This window comes from Polyergus mexicanus, unplaced genomic scaffold (assembly GCF_030449975.1).
Source record: "Polyergus mexicanus isolate NDT 795.1 unplaced genomic scaffold, iyPolMexi1.0 SCAF_8, whole genome shotgun sequence".
NCBI classification, from domain to species: domain Eukaryota; kingdom Metazoa; phylum Arthropoda; class Insecta; order Hymenoptera; family Formicidae; genus Polyergus; species Polyergus mexicanus.
Window position 1 is genome coordinate 1086506 of NW_027223328.1, and position 27083 is coordinate 1113588.

The following is a 27083-nucleotide window of genomic DNA, read 5'->3' on the forward strand; positions in this document are numbered from 1 at the left end:
TATCCCGTGTGAATCGCGAAGAGCGCTTGCAAATGACTTTCATATGACAAAAAAAAAAGTGATGTAGATTAAATCTTCCGCATATAGTTTTAATTAGAAAAAAACCGTAAAAAATTGTGACGTTCAAGAAGTTACGTCGGTGAACAAGATGCGGTTTACGAAGCTTCATTAATGATATTAAAACCCAAGACTGTATATCGAAATGTATCTATCGGTGAAACTACCGTCATTATCGCTACGTGGATTGCATCACCGCCGTAATGCATCACGTTGCATGTTTGTTTACGTACTAACCCCATGATGGACAGCTCACCCTGGGTGAGCCGCGCACAATAACAACCGGTATACATACGACACAAACAGATCTCGTGCCCCGGGCTTACGTCTCGAAACGTCACTGCTTGCAATTCGGAGTGTGCATTACACCTAAGAGCGTAGCCATGCGAGAAACCTTTGCAATGACAGTTTGATCTTCGAATTTATGCGGACGGGCGTGTCGTCGTGCGAGAAACGAGATACTTTTGACCTCGGTTATTTTATGCAGACCTCGAGCCTCTCCCGCGGCACCTTTGAAGTGTCGCGCGGTTTTCGGTGCAACCGCTCACTTATGAAATATAACTCCCGACCGGACTTGTTCTCGTAGGTAGTAGGTTGACTCATTTACGTCGTGGCTTTAGCGTCGTCTCGAAATGGGATATTACGGGAGTCTCTCTTGTGCCAGCTGTAGCAGCGCTACTTCCTTTTTCTTTTCCGGAACAATAGTCCGCGATCTTTTGTATTCTCCTACTCGTTCTAATTAGTGGCATTCTTCGAATCGTATATCTTGAAATAATTTTGTGCTGTACCTCTAGGTATTAACTCGTGTTTTTTATTGATTCTAGATTTCGAATATGTAAAACATTATTTTTTGTATACGCGGATCAGAATACATTTACATTAAAAATAATATTATCCCAATTTTTCGTTAATAAATTTAAAAATAAATATAAAATATGAAATAAATATAAAAGTCCTATATAATAAACAGATTAAAGAAAAGATATCGATATAATCTTTGCTTTAAAAGCTTTATGTTGTCAACAAATAGCTCGTAGCATTTTCAGACAATATTTCAATATTACTTATTATTTTAATCGTAATGTAATTTATGTTATAATAATTATTTTAAATTACCGTTACAAAGAAACGTATAAAAATATTCTTATATGTACTGGAGAATTTCTATATGAAAAAGTAAGTGACGAGCATCTGTCTATCTTTACGATTACACAGGTAGACGGCAAAGTGCTGCAATGCGTTTCTGCAGAAAGTTCAAAGTGATATCCAAGCTTGCCGCCATCTAGCGAATTTTCGTGCATCAGCGCAGCTATCTCTTTCCTTTCGTAAGAGAGGCGATAGATACCCGATAAGTCGAGTTCCTTGGAAAGATGTTGGCCCAGCATGCATGCAAATTTTGACCGCGATGGTGGCGCGGATATCGTATCTACAGACGTGCGGATATATGCATCCGTGCACGGTTAAGGTAGCCATAGATACCGCGAGCAGTCCAATTTCTCCCTAGTTGCCCCCCGATCCCGGCCGCCTTCTTTAGCGACTATAGCGAAATCCTTCCTCGAGCGAAATTCTATATTGGGTCGAGATCCAACCGGTATTTAAGCGTCGTTTATCGCTGGCGTAAGTGCTCGAGCTGCAGGGGATGATATCGAGTTAACCAAACGGGGGAGACGGAAAGGTGGGAGGATCATTCGAAGCGACTTGAATAAAAGGACGCTCGTGGCAAAACGTGCGGCGGGAAAAAGAAGCCAAAAGCCAATGCTCGAAAGCAGAATCGATCTTATAAAGGATTCTTCAGGTATCCTTTTTACAAGCTTGCTTGTCTACGGCAGAGTATAGGCGGACGTGTCTGGACTGTAGCCGCCCGTTCGTAACGAGCTCCACGAATCTGCTTTCTGCCCAGATACCGCGATTGATTAGACTAAAGGACATCGCGGGAATATTGCATACGATATGATAGAACAGTTTAAGAATATAAAAAGAAATTGGCAACTACTATCGCGTGGTTTGTCTGCGCTCGTTATTGCTATCAATGCTTAAGGAGGATACTGGCGATATCGAGAGAGGAAAGAAAGAACCATCTCCACAGGACGGAAATAAAAAAAAAAAAGAGAAATCGTGCTTTTCCGGCAGAGAAGAGAAATGAAAAGGCGCAACTCGAACGTCGACGATCGGCTCGAGAGAAATCTTCTTCCTCCCTTGCTGGAGTTTACTCGAGCATATTTTGCCAATCAATCGACTGTCTACGAAGGCTGCGACATTAGTTTTCTTCCGATGCACGTTTTCGTCAACGTATCTGCTTTATATTGCTTTTTTGTCGTATTGTCTAATGCACCTTTAACCCGTGAAAAGCGAAGTGCATGTTACGTTTACATTATAGAATGCGTTTATTTTGTTTTAACGTAACAGCTGCAGTAGCTGATAAGTTAATGCATTACATAATTTGATTGACACAATGGTACGGCTGAAATAACACATAATACGAGTATGTAATAATTATTAATAATAGAGCACACGATTGATGTCCTCCACACGTATCTAGTAGCATATAATAAAAGCAAAGCCTGTGTGTAGCCGATGTCGACGTTTACAGCCAACATATTAAAAGTTAAATTCGTATACTTATGTAAAGTATATGTTTACGGATATATATTTTTGTTGCACACATTTTTACATTTCACGTTTGCACTTTGACAGGTCAATTTTCTAAGTTTTGAATCTTGCAAGTATTGCTTTTTCATCCAATCATAAAGTTTACGTAACATTTTTTACACTTGGCGAAGCTCGTTTCAAGCTGCGCACCAGATATATCAAGTGTTTTTGAAGATGCGCACACATCCTCTCAACTGCAAATCTTTTCAAAGGCATAAAAAATTTAATTGAACCTTGTCGTAAAAAATTTCTTAATTTTCATATCAGATATTTTTTGATTAAAATTCTTGAGTCAAATTTTCAGCTCAAGCAAAATCTATTGAAAATTGAATGAAAATTTATGTTACATCATTGAATAATTCATTATTTGTAACATCAAGATTTGATTTGATTATATTAATTTTCTTTCATTTCTTTATAACAATAAAAACAATTATTACCTCAACGCTGAAAAAGGTCACCATTCTTCATACTTTAGTTATACCGATGTGATTGAAGGAAAGTTCGCTTCCTTTTACCTTTGTAAGACTTTGTACTAACTTTTGCAAATGTAATGTAGTCTTTGTTAGGCTTAGTTTAATTAGTTATCAAACTTTGTCCGGTATTGCCGGTCCCTTACAAAGTGAAATATACGAAAAAAAAAACCGCGTTAGAGAGAAAAAGAGAGAGAGAAAATCGAAATATCATCCATACTAGTGCATTAAGTTCGACAACGCGTTTCGTTTTTAGCCGTGCGTCAACTGACGAGAATGAATCTTCGTTTTTCTCCATTTCGATGGCTCTTTTTTTAGTCATTCAGGGAGAGCTAGTGAGCCTTTCTGTTTTATTTCACTTCCGTGTTATTCGTTGCGCGCATACATACGTTCGGTCTCCATGATCTATGGGACAGATCTGATCCACCGACCGCGCGGAGTGACGCGACTACATGCGGTTGCACACGCGAATACGATAAATCACGGCGTATATGAGCTCGGAACGCGCATTGCCACACGGGGTGCCATTCGAAACAGGCCGAACGTCCAGGGCAAACGTTTGCAGTTTCTCTTCGACGTCGCGTCCCTCTTGTATACTCTGATCGATGATTCTGCGATAACAGTTGCCGCTTTCTGTTAACGGATACGTCGCCGTGCTTCAATCCCGAGATGAAGAATCGTGCGCGATTGACACATCGGTTTCTTATCACATCGAGGTTTCATCTCGCAAGTACGACACGAGTCTTAATCTGACACACAGTTACGTTCTGTTTCACTCTGATAATGTATGGATAATATAAAGAAAGATATACATGTACAATAATTCGCGCGTACAAGTGTGGATAAATTAGATCTTAATTGCGAGAAATTCTCTTACTTTCGCGTGTCAAAAGTTACTTTACTCACTAATTAACGGAATTTTTAAGGAAACACTTAATCTTATGACCAAGCATCGTACTGTCTCCGGATCACGAGTTTTTAACTTTAATCCGGATTATCTTCTAAGAGGAAAATAAATAATAATGGTAATAGAGTATGATGGGATCTTTTGATATTTCTTGATACAATGAAAAATGTATAAAATAGAATTCGAAAGACAAAAATAGAAACCATGATAAGCCTCTGAGATACTACGAGCGTGATATCATGGTATATTCGTGGTAATATCCGCCCTTCAGACTCTGCTTGTTCATGCAATTTAATAGAGTATACAGAGTGCCCGAGACTCGCCGAATGTGTCCTTTCAACGACAGATACCACAGATCAAACGAGAAAATAGCGATAGCTACAATTTCGAGAAATTAATAGTGATGAAATTATATCAAATTAAAAAATAAAAAATTTGTCGAAAGTCTTTATTTTAAAGACCTTCGACGAATTAAATTCAAGAAATAAAAACAGTTTTTTAAATAATTAATAAAATAATTTTAAACAAACTTTTCCTCACTAATTTATTAATATATTTATTAATACATATATATGAGAAGATAATTATTGATAAAATGTTTCAGAGTGAAACTAAAATTTGAGACAAACAGCTCTAAACATATTGTACATTAAATATATGTACAATATGTACAAACCATCTAAGTGTTGGTAGAATATGCGAAGGAACGACGTGTTACGCGGCCGAATCGTGAGGGGCCCGATCTTGTACGAGGTGAGAATATTAACAGCGGTTGTGTAACGAAAGCTGCGGGAATTATATATGCGAGTGTACAGGAAGCGACTGTAAAGAGCCGGATGTATAGCAAGCGAAAGGATAGAAGAAGGAAGAGAGGGAAGTATGTGCTTTCGGGTCGGCCAGAGTGCTGGCACTCCTCGTTTCCGAGTTGCGAGAGCCACTCGAGAGCTCTCTTCCCTGCCTCCTTTTCGCGAAAATTGCGCTACGTAAGAGTGCCGTACGAGTACGGAAGACTAACGGATTTGAGCAGGAATCCATAGCCCGTATCCTCCTTCAAGCGAATATACATCTTGCTAAGAGTGATTTATAACGCCTAATCTCTTCCTTTTGCCAGTCGCCTGTCACTGAGAATTTAATGAGATCTCAGAATCCAGTAAAATTCTAAAATCACAATTCTTTTACTTCTTTGTTAATATGTTTTCTCTTCATCTGTACGTGAGGATTATATCCTATTAGATGATCATCAAATGATTATTCCCAATATCGCGCAATCTTTATGAATTTTATTGTAACTTTTCAGAATGACATTCTGTTTTTGCAAGTAGAATAAGATGCTAAATGTTTAATTAATCTCATCAACACATACATTAACTCAAATTTTTAAATTCTCATAAAGAATCAATATACTATAAATATCCATAAAAATAGAAAAAGGGCTTTCCTTTCATTTTCTTCATAATTAGACATAACACTACTTTTACAGCGGACAGGTGCAATTTACCCTGTATGTATATTCTGTTTACTAAAGCGAATGCTGCCTCCGAATGATCACTGGCATTCAAGTCAGTTATATACGCAATGCTATCGGGCGTACTAATCCGTAACAAGGGGCATTATGCGCGTCGCTGTTGATTACTTACGCGACGCCGAAGTTACTGACACCGTATCCAATAGCAGGAGCATATCGTGTCACAAAGGTCAACAACTCGAAGGATAAGATCCTTTTGATCCCTCAAAGGATTTAGTTTGTGGTTAGCGGTGATCCCGGTATACAATTTCGAGACTCGGTAACACAGCTGCTTCCATAACCAACTATACTTCGCACTAGTAGATCTCTCGATTAAGACGAAACATTCGTCCTTCTCATGATTACCTACTTTTCGCTTATTCTAGTTGATCGAGATTGCCTTGTGTAATTCATGAAAGCTAGCAAATGAATGACGATATTATTGAAGAAATATTTAATAAACAGAAATTATACATATATATGAAATTTGATGTGTCTTTTGCGTCATGTTAAATAGTTTCGGTTTTAGATTTTTTTTATTTTTTTTTTATTTTAAACAAAACATTTTAATTCGCTATAGTTGTTTCAGTAATATATTGTATATACACTTTTTAGATTTTTGCAGGGAACGTAAAAATGTGAAAGAATTTCGTGGATATCACAAATTCTTTTACAGTTATTCGCACATATTTAAACGCAAGAGTGAGTAGTTTCGTCGAGTATATCTAGAAATTTCATCATTCAATGCATTCGCTTTTGAATTCCGAAATGATGATCAAAGGGAAACTTTTGTAAATTCCTCGGCTGTAACTTCCCCGCTGCTATCCGAACAATCTCGCTTATCGCGTGTACCACGTGTGTCGCAAAATTTGCGTTTCAACATCAAAATGACGTATCCATTACGAATAATTAATCTTCTTTTTTACAGTGCCAGAGTCGCGTTTGTACCTTACGGTCTGCCGATAAAACATAATTTTCGCCAGTGAGGTATAATGGGTCCGCATCGCGTCACATAAAGAGAATACGCGAATGTCAGTGCGCATAATTGCGTTAGCCGCGACGATGGAGATTCGGGGTATTTCAACCTGTTTTGAATTCATTGTTCAATCGTACCCCACACCGGATTCAGAGCCGCCCTTAAAGCTTTCTCCTATTACGCGTGTACTTGTCACGAGGGGGAAGAGCCTCTCCTTTCCTCTCCCTTTCCCTCCCTCTCTCTTTCATATCCGTTGCGAGTTACGGGAGATTTATGCGAATCGAGATACTCGAGCGTGATTGCGCGAGTCCCGATTCTGGAAAGATATATCTCAGGTGCGAAGAAAAAGTACGTTAGAATTCGTAGGGAGGAATCAAGGGGAGTAGATCCTTTCTCGCGGCGGTGGTCGAGAACGAACTCCTCGGCTTGATCCCCTGTCAGGTTACGCTTCGCCGTGCGATCCGTAAGGCACGCGATTCGAATTTTCTGACGGGATTTCGGGGGCAGGTGGGCGCGTAAAAACCCTTAAGTGCACAATCCGTCAAATGGCGGTCGTTTGATATGCACAAGTACGAGAGCTTTCGAAAGTAGTATTCGCAAAATGTGTGCGCATGGATCGAAAGTATCAGCTTGAAAATCAGTTTCTCAACAGCACAGAGATTACAACGATATGTGGAGTGGTGTGTGCAATATACTAATTTACGGTCGCGTTAATACTTAACGAAATAGTTTCAAATTCGAGTTTGCAGCGTAACATCTTCGGTATACTTTGATCAAGCAGCTGCTTACTCGCGTTACAGTATTGTACGTGAGAAGCTAAAAGATTTAATGACGCTTCATGCTCCTCATGTTAAAAAACGTAAAGATTGAAAATAACATAAAAGACTATATTTTTTGAGCTATCGTTAAATTTTATATTTTAATATTAACATTAAGTTTTAATTTGATAAATATAATATTGATATTCTCATAAATAATGTCTATAATCAGATACGGCGTCATACAGCACATGAAATTCTTTATCAAGTTTTCAATTAATCAACGAATAAATTATTACAAGCAGATATAAAGAGTATTCGAAATTATTACCGTTGCATTTCAGTCACAAATGTCAAAAGACATGTTAAATTAGAAGTACGCAGATTTAATAATATCGAGAAATCGATATTTATTACGCCATAAGCAAATGAGAATTAAAGAGTTTACATGAATAATATTTTACAAATAATGTTTTCTTCGTTTTCAAGCAAGCTTTGCTTTGTATTTAAATAATTCACAGATTAATTGCCGAGATATAATGTTAAATGTTGAAATTCGACAAATTGCGCCAGCCATCCTTCAAATTTTCTTAAATAGTAGACTGACTCGAAACCTATTAAAGAATCTACATTGCAATGGCAAATGAAACAGTCTAAATACATATTTTAACGACAACTGCTTTAGATCTTTCAAAGTGTAATTTTCTTTAATAAAAATGTGATGAAAACCATTACTTCTGTGCTTTTTGCAGCTTTAAAATTTTCATACTTATATATATTTTCACGGTTAAATCTTTAAAATTAAAATTTTGTTAAATATAATTGAATGTAACTAAAAAATTATATGTATAATACATTGATATTAAATAATGCACAAATGAAATTGATTTATAATTAACATTAATAATTAATTATCAATTTAAATATTATAATTTGCGTGACGTTATAATTCTAAAGTATCCTTAAAGTTTTTATCTGAAATTGCATCTAAGAAGAGAAGTGCATGTTGCACGCGGTTTGTCTCTTTGTATAAATCGCATTCGCAACATTTGTAAGAACAACCTTAGTCCTCTGGTAGTTTCTGTCAAGAGTCGTCGAGTAAATAGTCCGAACGGGATTCGTTTCGGTAAATATGTCTCCCAACATACGTCAGAGGGCTTTTGCGTTATACGACATCATTTATAAAATGAAGAAAACTGTCATACAGCATCAAAGGTAATGATAAATACGCAATTTGAGGCATTTAGCTGTACGGAATTTCAGGTCGAGAAATAAAACTAGATCGATGTGTAGGATGAATATTTTTCTGCATTCGTGGTGCACTTATGTTATTTGTAAACGATTGAGATAGCCTGTAAATATCAAATTGTATGGACACGGAAAGAAAATCATTTCGCGATACAGTAATAAACACGTCGAGATAAGCACACTCTTTTTCTTTTTTGAGCATCAATAAATCATTGGATACGAGACAACATCGAATAGCTTGATTTTTTTTTCCCTCGCTGTGGGGTACGAAGAAATCTTGCAAACTATAATACGATAGTGGATATAAAACGGCAATAAAAACGGAGACGTCACTCGAATGGACAAACGATCATCGCCATTACCATTGGCCCGTAAACGCGCGCACGTCCGCGGTTATTAATGCATTCCGCAGCTCTATTTATGATCCGCTTTCACCCAGAAGTCGTTTACTTTCAATTCTCGGATGTTCGATTAATTTTCGTATCGATGGCGCCTCGACGCGACGCCGGCGCCCACCGACCTCATGCGCCGCCGTGAAATTTATAGCCCCACGGATTTCGCGAACTTCGCCTCGGGCTATGGTCAACGGCTACCGCGATCGCGGAAAATCCGATATATCCGGGGACGTGTTGGACGGGATATTTAAAAGTGTCTAGCTCACGAGTTACTATCTGTACGGGGGCCGAGCGTACGCGAATAGCCCGAGAGAAGCGCGATACATATCCTCCGCGAAATAACGGCGATTAAACTTTATGGGCCACGAACCGTGTCGAACTCTCTTCTGGCCAATTGGCGGAGATAGACACCGAGGAATGCGGATCTGTACGGAGTAGTTGGATCGTTTTATACCATGAGCCATTTCGCGTGCTCTTCTGAAATATGGTTTTGTCGTTTGCGCGTGCGACAGGTGCACGGTGAATCGGAATGGAGTAAGGTACGATCATGTGCAGCTTTATACGCCAATATTTCGTACACCTACGAAATATTTGAATATAATGCGTAGAGGTTTTTTTAAAAAAATTCCACTTACATTACACTTTAGTAAAAGAATTATAAAATATTTATCATGAATAAAATTTTTTTTTATCTCACGATTAGATAGAAAAAATTATCGAGTTAAATAAGAGAATGAGAAGATCTTCAATCGTCGATAATAATTAGAAAACAACAAACGGTTGCAATTCTCGATAGACTGTCGCACCGCTTGCAGTGATAAATAAACAAATTTTACTCCATCTTCCTAATATTGGAAATTTTTTTTTTCTTTATGTCAGAGAAATCTAGCGAGACTTTATTCATGAGAGTGTAGGTGTGATTATCCATTCTGTTTTCCGTGTGCTCGTCGATCCGAGTGTCGGTAGTCGTCGTCGTTTCAGGCAGAGACATTCCCCGCACCGTGGGTATTATCGCTCCGTCATAGATATACGGTGGTATGCGAGTGTATTCTCGCGCATCATCTCCGGGATGTGGTCCAACTGTCACTCGCGAATCATGACGGCGAGGCTGTCATCGCGACCCATCCGATGGCGGCGTAACCTACTTTCTTCAGCCAGAATTCTTTTCTTCCCTAGGCGGAAAGCGTTCGTAAAGTATTAACCGGTGACCTATGAGCGTAACCCCCCCCTGTGCCGGCGACAGTGGGGGATCGATCTGAAGAGCGGATAGATACCGATGAAGGTGGAGGTTAATAGCTCGAGAGCAAAGCGGAATCGAGGACACGTCCATAAAACTAATGATATAGAAACGAATGTTACGATAATAAAGCGCAGCCATTGACCGTCATCGCGACACGCTCTCTATTCGACGTCTGTATAATTATCGTTAAACATTAGATGATATTATCCCTATATACAATCATATATACATATATCTTACTTAACTTTGAGAATGTGATTTATTGCTCGAAAATTACGTAAGGCGCGCGCTATATCGGAAACAAGTCCGAACTTATATTAAAACAGTAAGAACGGAAGAAAAGTCGCGTCATCGGGACCTGTGTGTGTGTGTGTGTGTGTGATACCGAATATATTTCTATACGTGACCATACTACGATTTCGCGTGTGACCTAGAACAAACAGTCGCGCAGATGTTACGTAGTCGGTATACGTTCGTGATATTTCGACGGTGCGAAGGAACGATAAGATCGATCTAGTCGATATAACGTGTCCTATCGAAAAGGAGGGAGGTTGCAACACGCGCGCCCTTCCTGTTTCTTCTTCCTTCGTCGGCATCTCGGTCTCTTCCTCTCCACCCTCCCTCCCTCTCTCACTATCGTGACCTTCTTTCCGTCTTCCTCGAAAAATTATGAGTACGTGTATAACTCGGCTACGACGTATAACGCATCGTTGGCCCGATACCGGAAAAGAAGGCATTCCAGGCCATTGGTCACGACGACGCTTAAGCGACGTTCTATCTTTTCGTCGATGTGTGCCGTCGGTGCTTTATGCTCCACGACGATTGAACCCTCTAGGGGGCTCTTGTCTCTCACCCCCGTCCTCCTCCTTTGTCGCGCGCTGTCTCGCGTTAAAGCTCAGAGGGAGGAGGAGGGTCCGCGCTCTGTTCGCCTTTTGCTTCTTCTTCCCTACCTTTCGTCCTGCGTCACCGCGCGATAGTCGTAGTAGCCCTCCTGCTCCGCTCAGCTCAGTTCTTTCTCCTTGTCTCTCGTGCGCGACTTCAAAGCCGCCACAGCTTTCGCAATAAGATCGTCGGTTTACGGTAGACATTGCGAGACAAAAGCTGCTCTTCGCCTATTGCGCGCATTCCGCTTTCAACTCACACTCCCGCGTTCAAATCTCTATCCCGTCGTCACTGTTCATCGTCTGTTCGTTCGATATCCGATTGCCCCTTGATTGTGGCCGGAGGGGAATATATTCCGGAGAGACTAAAAATAAAACTGTTTCAAAGACGAATCGGAATATGGAAACAATACGTGCCCTCTCTTCCCTTCCTTTCGAGACACGATGAATTAATTTCGAACGTAACATCGGGGGATGCACGCGTGGCGTGCACCGACGCGACAATGAGATACGCTGTCATTTCTCGTGAATGTCGCGTGAATCTCAGATTCCTCGGGACCAGTCCGGGGGACCAAGCGTGTTACATGGTCTTTCGTGCAATTAGCCGCGCGCCCGTGCATTAACGTTTTGATTTATGGAGGTAATTAATGCTGCCTTTCCCGTATGCGAATTGTTGCTAGTCCTATTTGATACTCGATTGCTGGCGCACTGCAGCCTAATTTCTACACGCCGTTGCGTCTTTAAAAGCTTTCGAAGAAAATGTGCGTCTATTTATTTTTTATTATATTGAGGAACAGCAATGTTAGTTATTGTGCATCACTATTACTCGGGTGCAAAGAAGGTTATTTCATTGTATTTGCTCTGCGATCGATTCGCCAAAAATTTATTGAAACAATTATTACCTTTAATTGGTAAGTTATATTTCAATGTCGATAACACACTCTTTATTACAGCAATTTCGCTATATTATAATATATTATAGAATATTTTTAAAAATTAATCTCTGTTCATTAGTCATATAATCCTTTCGTTATAACGTTAATGGAAAAGATATACATGGTAAAGCAACAATGTTGTTAACAGATGCATTTTAATCCGTTGTGTCAGCAAACTTTTAAAAGCGTTTATATGAAAGTTACGGAAGAGACACAGTACACAAAACTGAATTGCGGTAAAGTTGATCGAGTAACTGCAGCAACATGATGACTATAATGTAATTTGCATGCATTACTTGCAGTAGTATAATGACCAGTGTGTTGTAATGGGATAGAGACAATCTGCTGTTACTGCGACGTCAACTTGATGTGGGTATTCATGAATCTAACAATTGTCATTTTTGACACTGACATAATAAAGTCGGGCAATTTTTAATATTAAAAATATGCCAAAAAAGAAGGAGAGAGAGAGAGAGAGAGACAACTTTCTGAAAATTTCCTAGATATTTTTGTTCAAAATTCCAGATAAAAAGAATATTTTAAAGATTTTTTGATGCACCTTTCTAAAATAAGATTTTTTATTGTACGCATTTTCAAATGCTTTTCACTCATACGAAAGAAAAACACAAATCCATTTAAGTTTCAAGTATTAGATTTACAAATGTACTGAGAAAAAAAAAAAAAAAGTTTTCATTAAAATAAAGATTTTTAACTTACATAACATTTTCATTTTTTGTCACTAAAAATTAAAATAAAAAACGTACTGCATTTTAGATATTTTGTTAAGACATTAGATATATAAATAAAGATGTGTGATTTATAATATATTTTAAACACATAATTTACATCTTGACTTATTGGCGAATTGCTTTTAGTATAAGAACAAAATTATTAAAGAGAAAATTAAAAAAAAAAAATTCTCTGGGAATTCCTGGATTTTCCACGTTTTTCCGGAAAGTAGACATTCTGTATAACTATATAACAAGAAATATAACATATTTCCAGCGTATAAAACTCATTAGCAAGGAAATAATTTATTATCCAAAGGAAAATTAAAGAAGAGTCCGTATCGTAGCGTGTTTTGAAAGTGCGGGACACCAGCTGCAAGTTTCCTTGAGCCAAAGGATAAACCGACAGGATTACATTACGCCGAGGACGAGGCGAGAGTGGGTATTTAGTCCGCCGTCTGCAACTCGCAGTAAATTTAGCATATTTCTGTTGAGCTTGGGAAATCTGCTAGATAGTGACCTCTCTATCGTCTTGGAAAGTTACACACGGGCCAAAAATCTTTGCCGAATTTAACTTCGCAAAATATTATCTTAACAATGCGCGTCGTTCGAGACATCCGCACGCCTTGGCTTCGTTGATGATAACGGGCACAATGTACATTCGCAATTGTGGAAACCCCTTGTTCGTACATTAACAAAGGCTTTGCATCGAAATACTATCAGGCAACACGATAGTTTTTGAATCCTCGTCTTATAACTTTGAATAAGTTCGCGCTATTTCAAGTGAGCTCGGATATTCGGAGATTCTGACGACTTTTCCGACTTTCTTTGGATTTTTTAACACGAAAGCAGCGGAGATTTATGCGGCAGTTAAAAATCCATCGCATAAATATATTACCGCCGAAGCAAATTTCCCGAGTGTACATTAATCTGGATTTTTATCCGCGTCATCGTGACCTTCCTATAATACGTAATCTATAGACGTACTTCATCACTAATTCTTTGTTCGCACGGAGAATGCTGATGAATTTTTAAATTGCAACAGCGTGGAGCCTTCATTACGTCTTAAATGGATACTAATTTTGAATGACAGTTCGTATGTGCTGTACGCTCGAGTATGTTGTGATAGATTTAGATAAATTTCCATTTTTTTTTATCACTTTCACAATATGTTTCAGAAATTAGCTCGTAATCTATCGATTAAACTCTGATTCGTTTCATTTTATATAGGCAACTTAGCCAACTATCTCGCTTAAGTTTTCCTAGATGTTATGTTCGGACGACAGACTGGCATTAGTCGTTTGTCTCTAACTGTACATCCGGCGCATTTAGATTAAAGTCGGTAGTATCCAGCGACCGGTTAAGCTTCCCGATAAACTCGTCAGCCGTTTGAATCGACTATACGGTATCAGCTTCAATTTACCGCCGGCGCCGGCTGTAGAGAGCACAGTTCCTTTCAGTAAAGTGGACAAGCATCTCACGCGCTTCGCTATCGTGTACTATCGGCGAAACGAAACTGGCGGCTCGCGATAATGTGTGTCGTGTATCCGTGTGTCTATGTGCATTGATGTGCGCGTGTCAAGCATACGCATACTATACACCAGCTTTATTAGACCGCGTAGGTCTGAAGTTCGGTCATGGGGTTGACGAGTAACGAAGTGAACGCGGAAACACGGATAAAGAGAAAGAGGGTGTACGGGCGGATGGAAATGAGGGATTGAAAGGAAGCGAAACGTGTGCGAAATACAAGCAAACGCCGGAAACGCGTCAGGGAATAAAGGACAATGTGTGTATGTGTATGTGTGTGTGTGTGTGAGAGAGAGAGAGAGAGAAATTGACGAAGCGAGGAAGAACACAGTGGACGACTAGTTGGTAGTTTTAGGGGAGAAATCATTATATAGACGAGACAAGCCCGAGAGACATCCAGTCTCGATGTCTGTACGAAAGGATCTTTCTGGATGGAAAACAATGAGTTTCGTGTACATTTATTCGTTCCATTACGACGACGGCGATCGTGACGATGTCATGCCGGGAGTTTATCGATGATTCGTTAAGTGGCCCCGCTTCATCTCTTTCTCGCGTCTGTTCTCTCTCTTATCATTTGCCTCTCATTCCCCGTAATCTTGTCTCCTCTCTCTCTTTCTCTCTCTATCCTCATTACGATTGCTTAATGAAAGTCGACGAAGTTGAAGCCTCGAGGGCAGACCGCAGGAAGCTAGATACGATTTTCTTCGGTGTTATTGACCGATAATCCGCTGGTACCGACGAACGTGAAATTATACGCGCGTGTACATATATAAGTGTGTACCCTACAATGATATAGAGCGGTTATACGTCGGATACACACCGAGGCTGCAAACGCCACAGCGCAAAACGGCATTGGCAGGTAGAACGTCAAACGGGAAGCAGCCGCCGCTCGCCATTCTTCATCCCATCAGGGTGAGGGTAAGGAGGGGAGGGGGGAGGGGGAGGGGGGGGCACGTCCGTGCGAATTAAACTTAATCACAATTAGCAGGACTCGGGGCTTAATTCGGCGGTACATATTACTGCGTGTAAATTGTAATAGCTATTCGACACCGGAGTAGAGCAACCCCATTGGCGATGCGTGCGCACGGTGCAAGGCGTGCGCGCGCTAATGCGCTCGTGATGGCTGTTCGTACGCGTGCGTATTCACTGTGCGTATACCACCGTAACGCGCTCAACGATGGACTCGCGAACGTTGAATACGAGATCAGCCGATTGTGATTCTATCGATCAACATCGGTCAACAGGCTCAACATCATCGCTCGGGGAGAAATATGGCTTATTAGGGATGTACAAAGGACGGCGCCCGACAACTTATGTACGAATACCCTTTAAGCTGTGTAAATCGAGATTCAACTATCTCCCCTTACTGAATTCTCTCGCTTCGTATATAAAGGTATCTGGGTCACACGCCGGTTGCATGACGGGAAACGTCCGGAAAAATTTAATGCTGCGTTGCTATTAATCTCATCTATCGCGATCGGATATGCATTTGAGATACAACTTAATGCTACTTGCATGATGTCTTTGGGTATAATTGGATAGAACTAAGCACGCAATATACAAACGTGCCGAAAAAAATATAATATTTCTGAATTCTTTATTAATATTTTGATATTTTTTTCACACATACGTAAAGAGGCTTTTATACACATGTATAAAGGAGGCGAAGCTGCTTTATCTTGGATCATATAAAGAAATTTTTATAGATAGAAAACAAAAGATATTCAACCCTCGGATCCGCTTTCTATGCATGGCAACAGGAGACATCAACTCTTTGAAGCGCACGATGTTTACAATCTTTTATTTTTTTTTTTCTGTTCTTAATCTGCTTGGGGTGGTTTTGTTTGACTCTTTACCGTATTCGCTGACTATTAACAATTGTAACGTATTTAATTTCATTCTACTTGTGCACACTGTAGAAGATGATTGTTTGCATTGTTTTAGTGACGTAAGACTCAAAAGGCATGTAACAATAAACTACCGCGGTTCGTTGCGTACATGTTAATTTATTTCAAATACACGCATACACGCATACAATGCATGCATATTTATATAGCGATATTAAATTTACTTATTTATTATGAATTAATACACACGCTTCTTTACATTTCTACAGCGGTTTAATCATCCAAATTCTTCAATTGAAACGAATTTATTACGATTTATCGTATTAGTGTGATAAACTGTCATAGAAAAAGTAATATGTTTTTTTTTTCTTATAAATAATGTATAAAATAATACATATAATATAGAATATGTAAAGAGAGTAAGAGAGAAAGAAAAAGAGAAGAGAAAATCTACCGAAATTTAAATAATAAAAATTTTTAATGTAATCAGTAAATAACAATTTTTCTTGTCAATAACACATACTCTTCTATATCTTGCTTTAATTGTAAAAACGCGAAAAAAAATTAACAATGTTTCTCCCATTGTTAGTACAATATAATCAAATAAAGTTTATAATTCCCAGTACGATCATCATGTGTGTATTGCTAACTAGGAGAATCATACAGTTGGGATTTGATTATTTCATCACGCCATTTCATCAATTTATAAAAACTCTTTTTCTCTTTTGAATTTTTTTCTATACTTTATCATGTATTTTTTAAAATAATCGAATCCGCAAAAAAGGAAGATACGTACGTGTCGATTATATTGATTGCAATTATAAGAATGCATAAAATGCTCATTTGCATGAATATAATATTTATATAGAATTTAAATACCGTTCGTCAATGCTTACGATGTATATATTGATCATACAATTTATTGTTTATTGAATAGTTAATAACTTTCGCGTGATATCTATGTTACGCACAGCTGTAGAGACATTTGCGAAATATTAATTGGTCAGTAAGCAGGTCACAAATCTCACGTTAATAATTTGCAGAGCACATTTTATTAAAGTATTCTATCCTATTGCTGATATAATATTACAATTGTAACAATGTAATAAAATTTATAGTGCTGTTTATCAAAATAGTCAACTGCACCAGAACTACATTAATAAAATGGCGACATATACTCTGGAGTTGTTTCTGTAAAGAGGAATTTCATACAGCAATCTCTAGTTACAATGGGACCATACAAATGTGTGATTTGCTTTAATATCCTTAAATTTTGCAACAAATTTAATTCAGCTAAACAGAGAAATATGCTTTGTTCTTTAATGATCAGTCCTATGCCATTAATTAAATTAAATTGATGCAACATTATCTTATTTTAATAATAATAATCTATTAGTGATAAGTTTCTGAATTAAAATTATTTAATTACCTTTTTGAATAACCGATACAATTTAGTATTCCAAGTCATATAATTTCGGAATTTCAGAGGTTTCTATTGGCTTACAATAAAAATACATACTTTGAAAAATTATTCAGAAAAGTTTTACACATTCTTATGATAATTTTATCCATTTTTTTTTTGTTTTGTTATATCTAATACATTATATGAATAAAATGAGATGTCTTTATTTATTGAGAAATGTCTTGCAAAATATATTCACTATTTTCTGTGAAAGCTTACGGCAAAAGCTGAATGAAAATATGCATAAAAGAGACATTTACTGTCTGCAAAAACAGATATTTCCGTAAAAATACAGTTAACTCGGTTGGGGATCTTATTCTATGGTTCAAAATATAATATAATGACATTTACTTTTGCTCAGTTTGTTATATATTACAAGAATAAATATACAATGTTACGGCCAACTACATAACATATTGTACTTGTGTATGTGTAATATCTTTGCTAAAATTAGTTTTGTCTATTATATGATTGACGAGTGCATTTAGATTGCGATTTACATATACGTACTGTACGATTCGTTCCATTTTCATTCAAAGTTTAAATTAAAGAATCCATAGATAAAGAAAAATAATTCCGTAGATCTGGAATAGTCTGCGGAAAAGTACTCTAAAGGGTTGAAAAGTTATTGTATTCACTTCTTACTTCATTTTTATTCATACGACTCGTTATCTCTTCAATCATTTCAATTTTTATTGCACGATAAAGAAAGAGAAAGTGAGCGAATAAGTAATCGTCGACTGACAGAATAAAATGACGCCAAGATGTCTGATTTGGATAGCTTTTTGTGTGTCAGTCCTCTAATCCAATGTCACTTGAAGATAAGAGATGCTGTTTCTCACAAAGAAAAAAAAAAAGCTGTTCGCGCCGGGTGAAGGCTTGCAATCGTTCGTCTCGTTCGCAGCCGTAGATCGCGGGTATAAGCTTTCATTATCTTTCGGTGACTCTATCGCTTCGTGTCGTGATCTCGCGAGTGTGCGCTAGCTTCATATATATTTGTGTGTGCTAGCCATCATGGTCTCGCCATGTTATCCGAGGAGGACATCTCGAGTTTCAGGGGAGAACAAACGGCACGTCGTGTACACATCTACTGACGAACCTATAGAGATTGCGAGGACGTTCTCCAGACTTAATGAATGAGCCGATATATGTGTGTATGTATGTGCGAGGAAGAGAAAGAGCAACGCCGACGCAAAATAGGAAAGAGAAGGAGAAGGAGTATGATACCGCGGGAACAGGGGAGAAAGAAGTTGATGGCCGGGTAGAAGGTTAAGGGTGGATAGCCGGTTCAATTCCTTTTTTCTGCTGTCGCCTGTTACAAAATAAAATCGACGATGATGCGAGACGACGCGCGAAACGTTTTGCTTCAATGATTTTTGATATGCCTCTGTAATACTGATATCCCTCGCATGGATATAATTTATAAATAAATCATGCGTAAAAAATGAATTTTTGCAGATAGAAACTTTCTTATATCGGTTGATATTAAAATTAAATTTACCCGCGACAAGATTTAACACTGAGCAAGACTCGACATCCTCCGTGGAGGGTGAAAAGTGCAGTCTCGACGAGTTTCGAATTATTCTCATCGTAGACGTCTCCGTTCATTTCCCGGTACAAAAGCTGTGTGAGCCTTGCGTCGGATTAGCTCCAACGCCCTTGCCTCCTTCTGCGGCGGGGTTGCGCTGCAATTTGTTTCACGGCGGGATGGGAGCTGGGGTTTTAATCTGCATCGGATTAAACCCTCAAAGAGCGATGCATTTCATTATAGCCGAAGCCATGCGGGAAAGTGGGCCGGTGTGTTTGTAGACAGTGCTGGCCAGCGAAGTCGTAGTGGAAAAGGATGGACCGTTTTCCGTTATCACTTTAGACACCTGTCTATCTATTTGCCGCGAAGATGAGGAAATATCGTTGATATATTAAACTTTACGCTTCTGCGCATAACATCTCGTGCTGCTTTTAATATTTAAAGAAATAATTGTTTAAAAATATTTTTCGTCACTTTAATTTTGTATCGGGGATTTAAGTAGCCGAGTAGCTAAATAGTCCAGTATAAAATTTTGCGTAACCATCATCGTCGATCTCCCCAGTAAATTCGAATTTCGCGTAAACTATAAATATATATTTGTAAATTTCTCTCTCAATCAATAATTCAAAACGAAGCATTTAATAATATTGATTACATAAAATATTATTACAACAGAATTTAATGCTATGCGCAAAAAGCATCACGAATTATCAGAAATTTATTGTTCCGCGTGGTAGATACATATAGATTTTTGACGGCTCGTACATCTCTCGTACAGTACTTTCGTATAGACGCAGGTGTTACGCTGGAAAATGATAACAAAGTGTCGACTTTGAACGAAGCTTTTGATGCATCGTGCAGCAATTGCAAGCAGTGCATGGAGTCATGGTTTATGATGCAGTAAATTCAATGGGATCGCGCAAAGCTCGCCTGAGAAATTTTTCGATCAATTTTGCGATAAATGCACTTTTAACATAAAATGTACCTTTTATTCCTCTTTTTATTCGTTATATTATAGAAGTTATTTTCATATAAAAAAAAATTTATGTATGGGCTGATCAAAATATAATGAATATATAAATATACTTGAATGATAAAGAGATATTGTGTGTAAGACGCGTAGATGTGTATTTTATAAAGTTTTAGGACGCGATATTCAAATTGCGTCTGTTGTGAGTCTGTCCAGAAATCAAGCTGCAGTAAAAAGACATTGCTACTTTTTAATATTCTATCGTTTCCGCCAGCCTTATATTCAAATATATGCAAAAGTAATGTCGCGTTGGCCAACAACCAAGAAAACGTGCGATGTTAAGGCGGGCGGAGACATGCTTAACGCGCGAATAATCAGCGTATGTTCTTGGCATGTGAGCTCTTGAAAGTCATTTAATTATATTGCCATTCATGGTAAAAAGCTTTAGTAAGAATCACTCGTGATATGTTTTCACATATGCATGCACGTAATCGTCTGTTCATTAACATATGATTCTTTAAGGGGTTTCTTTGCAACCGTCGATTCAGATTTCCATTTTACGCTTTAACGTCGTAATTTAAAATATTATATATATATATATATATATTTTTTTTTTTCACAATAAATACCATATATCATATCAATATATTATGTCTCTTTGTTTATTCCTGAGAACCACTAGAATAGTAGTCGTGCTTTCAACGTGATTGTATAAAATCGATATAGAAACAGTGAAACCATTGGATATTTCTCTTGGTTAGCCAAGCAGCTTCAAGATCAATTCGTTGAATCTTGAATAACATGGTCCGTGACGTACTAAGCGATCGGTATTGGTATCGCGATTGAAAAGAGCTGGCGAAACTTCGCCGGCAATTTAAGATAATGTTTTCACTAGCACCACCGGAGGTTATTTTACTATGCATAGTATCTCAAGTCCATCGCTCTACCCTGTTTTACAATATCCGTCGGATACCGCATAAGATTATAAAAACAACAACGGGGTCGCGCGGTTCCGTTCTCCGAAAAGCATGAGAAAGAAAATACCCGCCGGTGTGCTGGAAAATCGTAAGTGCACGGACAATGATCGGTGCGAGCGCTATTTTCAGATGACGATTTACGATTCGATAAAGTTTCTCTTCCCCGCAGCACCGGCTGCGATCCCGACCTTCTTTCCCGCGGGATATATGTTTCTAATTGGCAGAAGTTACCACGGGTTATATAAGTTGATTAAGGACACGATGGCAAACGATGCCGACTATTTGCACAGAAACCTTCGAACTCGGTTTCGTAGCGATAAAGTTCAGCACTGTTTTCGATAAGATGCGAACAAATCGCGGCTTTTTTCTCGGCTTTTAATTGAGAGACTGGTACCGGGATGTACAAAGAATAACAAAAAGTATATTGTTCGTACTATATATTGCGAAACTCAAACAAGCTATATACCTGCTCTTCGAAATAATCAACAAATTGAAAGTATAAATTCTAAGAAAGTTTATGTTTCGTAATTTTAATTAAAAAATTTTTAATTGTGTAAACGGGATCTCGCACAGAAAATCAAATAGATAGTTGATATCGTTGAATAACTAACAACATTATAAATATAAATAAAATATAATAAAATAAAATAATCATTAAAAAATTCCAAGCACTTATTATCCCTCGTAAAATCCTTTCATATATTTAAACATTTCTTTATAAACTAATTTTATAACAACATTACATGGAAATCAATTTTCCATCTCGTGTTTTTATTTTGTTTTAAAATCATCAATCTCAAACATTTGCTATTTTATCTCAAGCAGTTGTAAATATAAAAACAAACATATCAAAGATTCAAATCTAAATTAAAAATTAAAATATCGATACACGGAGATCATGAAACTGTAAAGACCGAACACTAACTCTCTTGCAGAAAAGTATTCAATAAATTCGTTAGAAATAAAATTACGAGAAAATAAAGAGCAATTTATCGAACAGATATCTCAGAAAAGTCATAATTTGTCACCGCCAGACTCGATTATACGCATCGGGCGACGCGTAAAACCACAATAAATCTCAAATAATAAATCCCGCCCATATTATCCAGTAATACATGGTATTCCGATAGATTCGTAGACGTGTGAATCTCGTATAGGCGACGCGAATAGCGTGGATGATTGCAAAAGAAGAGACAGGTGTGATCGAAATAAAGCGCGAAAGATTCATGGTCGTGAAAATATCTCAATGTAGTATTTCGGGGATGAGATTTAAGGAGAAAGAACGAAATCGATGTTTGACTCTACGAATTAATATAATCTTTTTTTTTGTCGTCTTAATTTAATATATCTGTCAATCAATGACTTAATCAGACTATTAGCTAGAAATAATATATAAGCCATCATGTTATACTAACAATAAATGACATTATCGTGAGTGATCTTAGCATAAATATAGGTAAAGAAAATACTCTTTTGCTTCCTATACTTATTTTCTCTTTGAAATGATACCAGTTTATGTATCGGACGTGAAGGACTAAACAAGCCCATTCTCAACGCCTTATACAAGCGCACCGCGGATGTAAGATAAGCGAGATCGCACGTGAACCAAAGCCGTTTACGATACCGGGTTATGAGGTATTAAAGGACCATATATTGATATTACATAAGAACGCGCGTCAGTTACGTAAAATTTATACGTATCCGTAACAGCGATGACACATAGATTAACCTTAAGAATATTGGGTTACGAATAGTATATGTAAATATGTTAAATGTACTGATACTTACTGATATTACTTTAAGATGCAAGTACGTTATATACAACTATATACATTGCAAATTAAAAAATCTTAAGTGTTTTTCGCACGCTTGACATTATTAGAATCAAGAGAAATTTATTGTACGCGATACACAAATATATTTCAATATTCGAAATTATAATCTGGAATTAAACCGTCCCTTTTGCAATGCTACTTCATTCAAAAAATGTAATTTATTAATTTAAATATTATTAAAGATATCCTGGCGTATATATTATATATTTTTATGATATCCTACATGCGCAAAACAGGAAAAGCGTGAGCAATATATTATTTGCAATCGTTTATCTATTTAAATTTATCTAGAATTCTAATTTGAAATGTAATCATCGACAGGAAATGCCGTAATCTCTAATTTATTGCATCCACAGATAAGATATTTTATTGATAATGTGTCCTTTAATGTCGATATTACATATTGCATATTTTATATTGCAAATATGTATTATTTATATTAATGTATCACAATAATTATCAATAGTTGATTAGCACATTTAATATATGTACATTGAATTTATACATTTATAAACATACCATAATAAAATCAAATTACAATAATTTTGAATATCAACATATATATTAGTTTATATTATTATCGTCATTTTAAAATAAATTATTTGTAGAATAAATTAATATATAAATTAAATACGTCAAAAAAATTAATAAATTATTTAGAAAATTTAAGATTAGAAGATAAAAATCTTTAGAGAAGAAAGAGAGAGAGAGAGAGAGAGAGAGAGAGAGAGAACAGAAGAAAAGAGAAGAAAAAGAAAGAATTACTATGCAAGTATATTATACTAAAATTCGATCTTTTGAGCTTTTATTTTATCCATTAAATTATATTGCTAAAAATGAAAAACAATGCAGCTGACAATATTTTTCATTAAAAGTTGATTCTGTAGCAACTTTTAAACGGAAAACTAGATGTAATTTGTCACACGGATACTACAATTTACACTGAACGTGAATTATGTATTTATAAAATTTGTAAACAATTATATCCCGAAGTAACAAAATACAAACATTTAAAAAACTTTATATATTAATTAACAAAAATATATTCTGAAGTTATACAATATTAATTGAAAAGATTTTCGACGAGTAAAGAATAAATCTTTTGGAGAGAAGAGATCAACTGAAGCTAAAAGTTTTTCTTGAAAGTGAACTACTTTTTCCGATGCGAGTAAACTTGTACTGGCAACGCCCTGGTCGTAAGAAACCGTTGTTTCCGCGACAAGATATCTTCCACGCTCTCAGAAACGCTCCCTGCAAATTCGACGAGTTTCTCGACAAGACGTTAGCCGTAAGAAGCTAGCAGACCGACCCGGTTGTTCCTGACCTGGGCAATTCGTTACTACCCTTCTCACTGCCCCCGTCGGCGCTGTTCCATCGTTACTCGCACTTACGTATATGTGCGATACTAATTCCCCAGGTCCTATGGAGAAAGAAACCCATGCTTGATTTTCCTCGGAATTGTATTTTCTCGTCTTTTTATTGTACTATCACACCATCGAGTGAAAGATAATATCATTATAATTTTACAGAGTACGATTCGCTATCAAGCAATCATTCTGAGTGAATCGATTAAAGTAAATATATTGTACAAATTTTTTTCTCTTTGAATATATAAAATAATGATATTATAGAATAAACGGTATTAGAGAAATGTATATAAATTAACATTAAAAATTCAAACAATTTATATATATGGAAGATGTTCTCTATTACAAATTATCGAATTTATCCAGTCTAATAATTTCCTCCTTCTCTCTCTCTCTCTCAATAGAAATTAATTCGACATATTTGATATTTGATTAATGCGAAATATTCGACAATGACCAACTTGGACGTTTCCTTGTTAATCAATTTAATTCGTAATTTTGTTCTACAAGACAAATATATATATATATATATATAATTGTATATTATATATGTAAAAAAAAAAAAAAAAAAAAAAAAAAAAAAAAAAAAAAAAAAAAAAAAAAAAGACAGCAACTTCTTCATATAATGCAAAGTCAGGGACAAAATGGCAAAAATGTTTCTAGTATTAAAAAAGCATTTCTGGGAATGGGATGTCATATTCAGCACGGGTTTCTGCTCGATCAAAGTCGGTGGCAAGTTTCGGATTTCTGCGGACGATCAAGCATGGACCATGCTTTCGCTTTGCATTTAGCCGTAATGGCTAAATGAGGTCCCGCGACGTCATCCCCGGAGATTATGGGTAATGCATCGCCGAAGGCTACGTCTGTGCAGGCGTGTTTCGCTCGGCGAAAGTTACTCGACAACATTTTTGTCGATATCACGCGGTTATTAGTATTTCGTTCAGTAATTCCTGACGGCTTTTGTACGGATTATCCGATTATTCAAATTCTCCTATCGCGCGGACGCGACTTGATAAAACCTCTTCAGAGGCGATGGATAAGGCTTAATCATCCGTGTTCTAATTCTGCGTAGAGGTTTCATTCTATTCGGCATAAGAATTAGATTGCCCAGAAAGCAAATAGGCGATACGTATATTACTGCATATTTTCATAGAGTAAAAAAATTCACTTAATCCCCTTCAAGATGTCAATTTGCTTCTCGCGAAAAGCTTGTTAACATTCTGAATAACTTTGCAACGCTATAAAATGTCAGAATTATTTCGGACTAAATTAAGTTTCTCTAAACGTTCCCTCGTAGTGGGTAAATCTGTGCAAATTCTCTGCGCATCGGTTAAAAGCTGATATAATAAATAGCATCTACATTTCGAGTATGTGATAAAGGAAAAACAGTAACGTGACGGAAATGATTTTCTTTTCGAACGATCAGAGAAGTTTCCTATTACAATAAACATTGGCGGTGATGATAATAGCACAGCAATGTAGATATATATATATATTGTAAATTGAAAATCGATATCGAAATCTCGCGCACTTTCAATGAGGCTTACGAGTTTTATGGGGTGGTAAAAGCAAATAGTCTTCGATTTAACAATTTTTATAAAAAGATCCATTTCAAGCGAGAAGATGTGAGAAAAACGTATTCCGATTGGATACTGTAAAGCTAAAAAAACGCTGAATGGAGAAAAAACGAAAAAACGTCCACGATTCGAAATATTTTATATATTAACATGTACATTTCAACGATTTTTACGCTTTTATTACACTTGACTAATTTTCTACCGCTTCAGAACGAATCAATCGTTGATTGACATAATATATATACATATAATGAACATGTCGTGATAGCAAAAATAAAAATTTAAAAAATTTTCACTTTTCGGTAGAATAAATTAATTAATAACCAATATAATTTCCCCCTCCCGCTCCCATTTAATATACTTAAAGTGGACGTTTCAATTTCGCTAAATATTTTTCCGGAAAGATTATCTAAGCGAATGCAGTGTCGAAACTCAATCACTAACGCACATATTTCCCCTCTCTCTGATTGGATAATATGACAATCGTCGTGTCGATAGGCATCACTTACCGGCATGTTGTTCAGCGTGAATGAGAGGTGAACCGGTGGCTTCGATGACGGCAGGCTGCAATTTGCCCTCAACATGTCTCCTATATCGTAGCGCTCGCGTTCCGATACGATAACGGGTCTCCCATCGGGCAGAGCTGAAACATAATAATTTTGCGGGTCTTTCTTATAGTCATTGTCAACGAAACCTAAAGTCCGGCGATGCGGGGCGGCGAATGCCGTAATCGTCCCGTTTGCCTCGTGCTCGCCGCCAAACTTATCCAATATTCAAGCGCCAATGAGGAGTCCGTTATGTCGCTAGCTTTATGCGCTCCTACGGAGCACAATGGGGTGTACGTATATTGCGTAATCCCGACGCTACCCTCAAAAGGCAGTTACGGACGTGTGACCCCGTGGAAAAATATTAAGCGCAGTACGCGGGATATTGATTTTGCCGGCAGTAGCGCGAATTGGGTAAACGCGGGGCGTTGTGATGCAAAGACAATAGCTCCAAACTGAAACTGTGATTAAAAGCTTGTTTGTCTGCTGTAAAATCAAGTATCCGTGAATAGCGGCCGATCATTGTCGCCGAACGGTAAACGGACTTGAGTGAAATGATAAAGCAAAAACTTTGTATCGGAAATTTACTAATCGTCGCAATATTTCAGATACGGAATAAAAAATATGTAGAGATGATGAGATTTTTAAAAAAATTTCAGACATACGTAAATAAAAAATCCGCGATAGAACAGAAATT

General features: G+C 37.2%; 1 protein-coding gene across 1 annotated transcript in view; it reads right to left on the reverse strand.

Moving 5' to 3' along the window:
- The window catches only part of LOC138935712 (platelet endothelial cell adhesion molecule), a 127915-nt gene that overhangs the window by 16418 nt on the left and 84414 nt on the right, over positions 1–27083 (reverse strand). The window contains exon 4 of the mRNA XM_070300494.1: positions 26351–26484. Coding sequence (XP_070156595.1) covers positions 26351–26484 — 134 coding nt within the window. The remainder of the gene's footprint in view (positions 1–26350; positions 26485–27083) is intronic.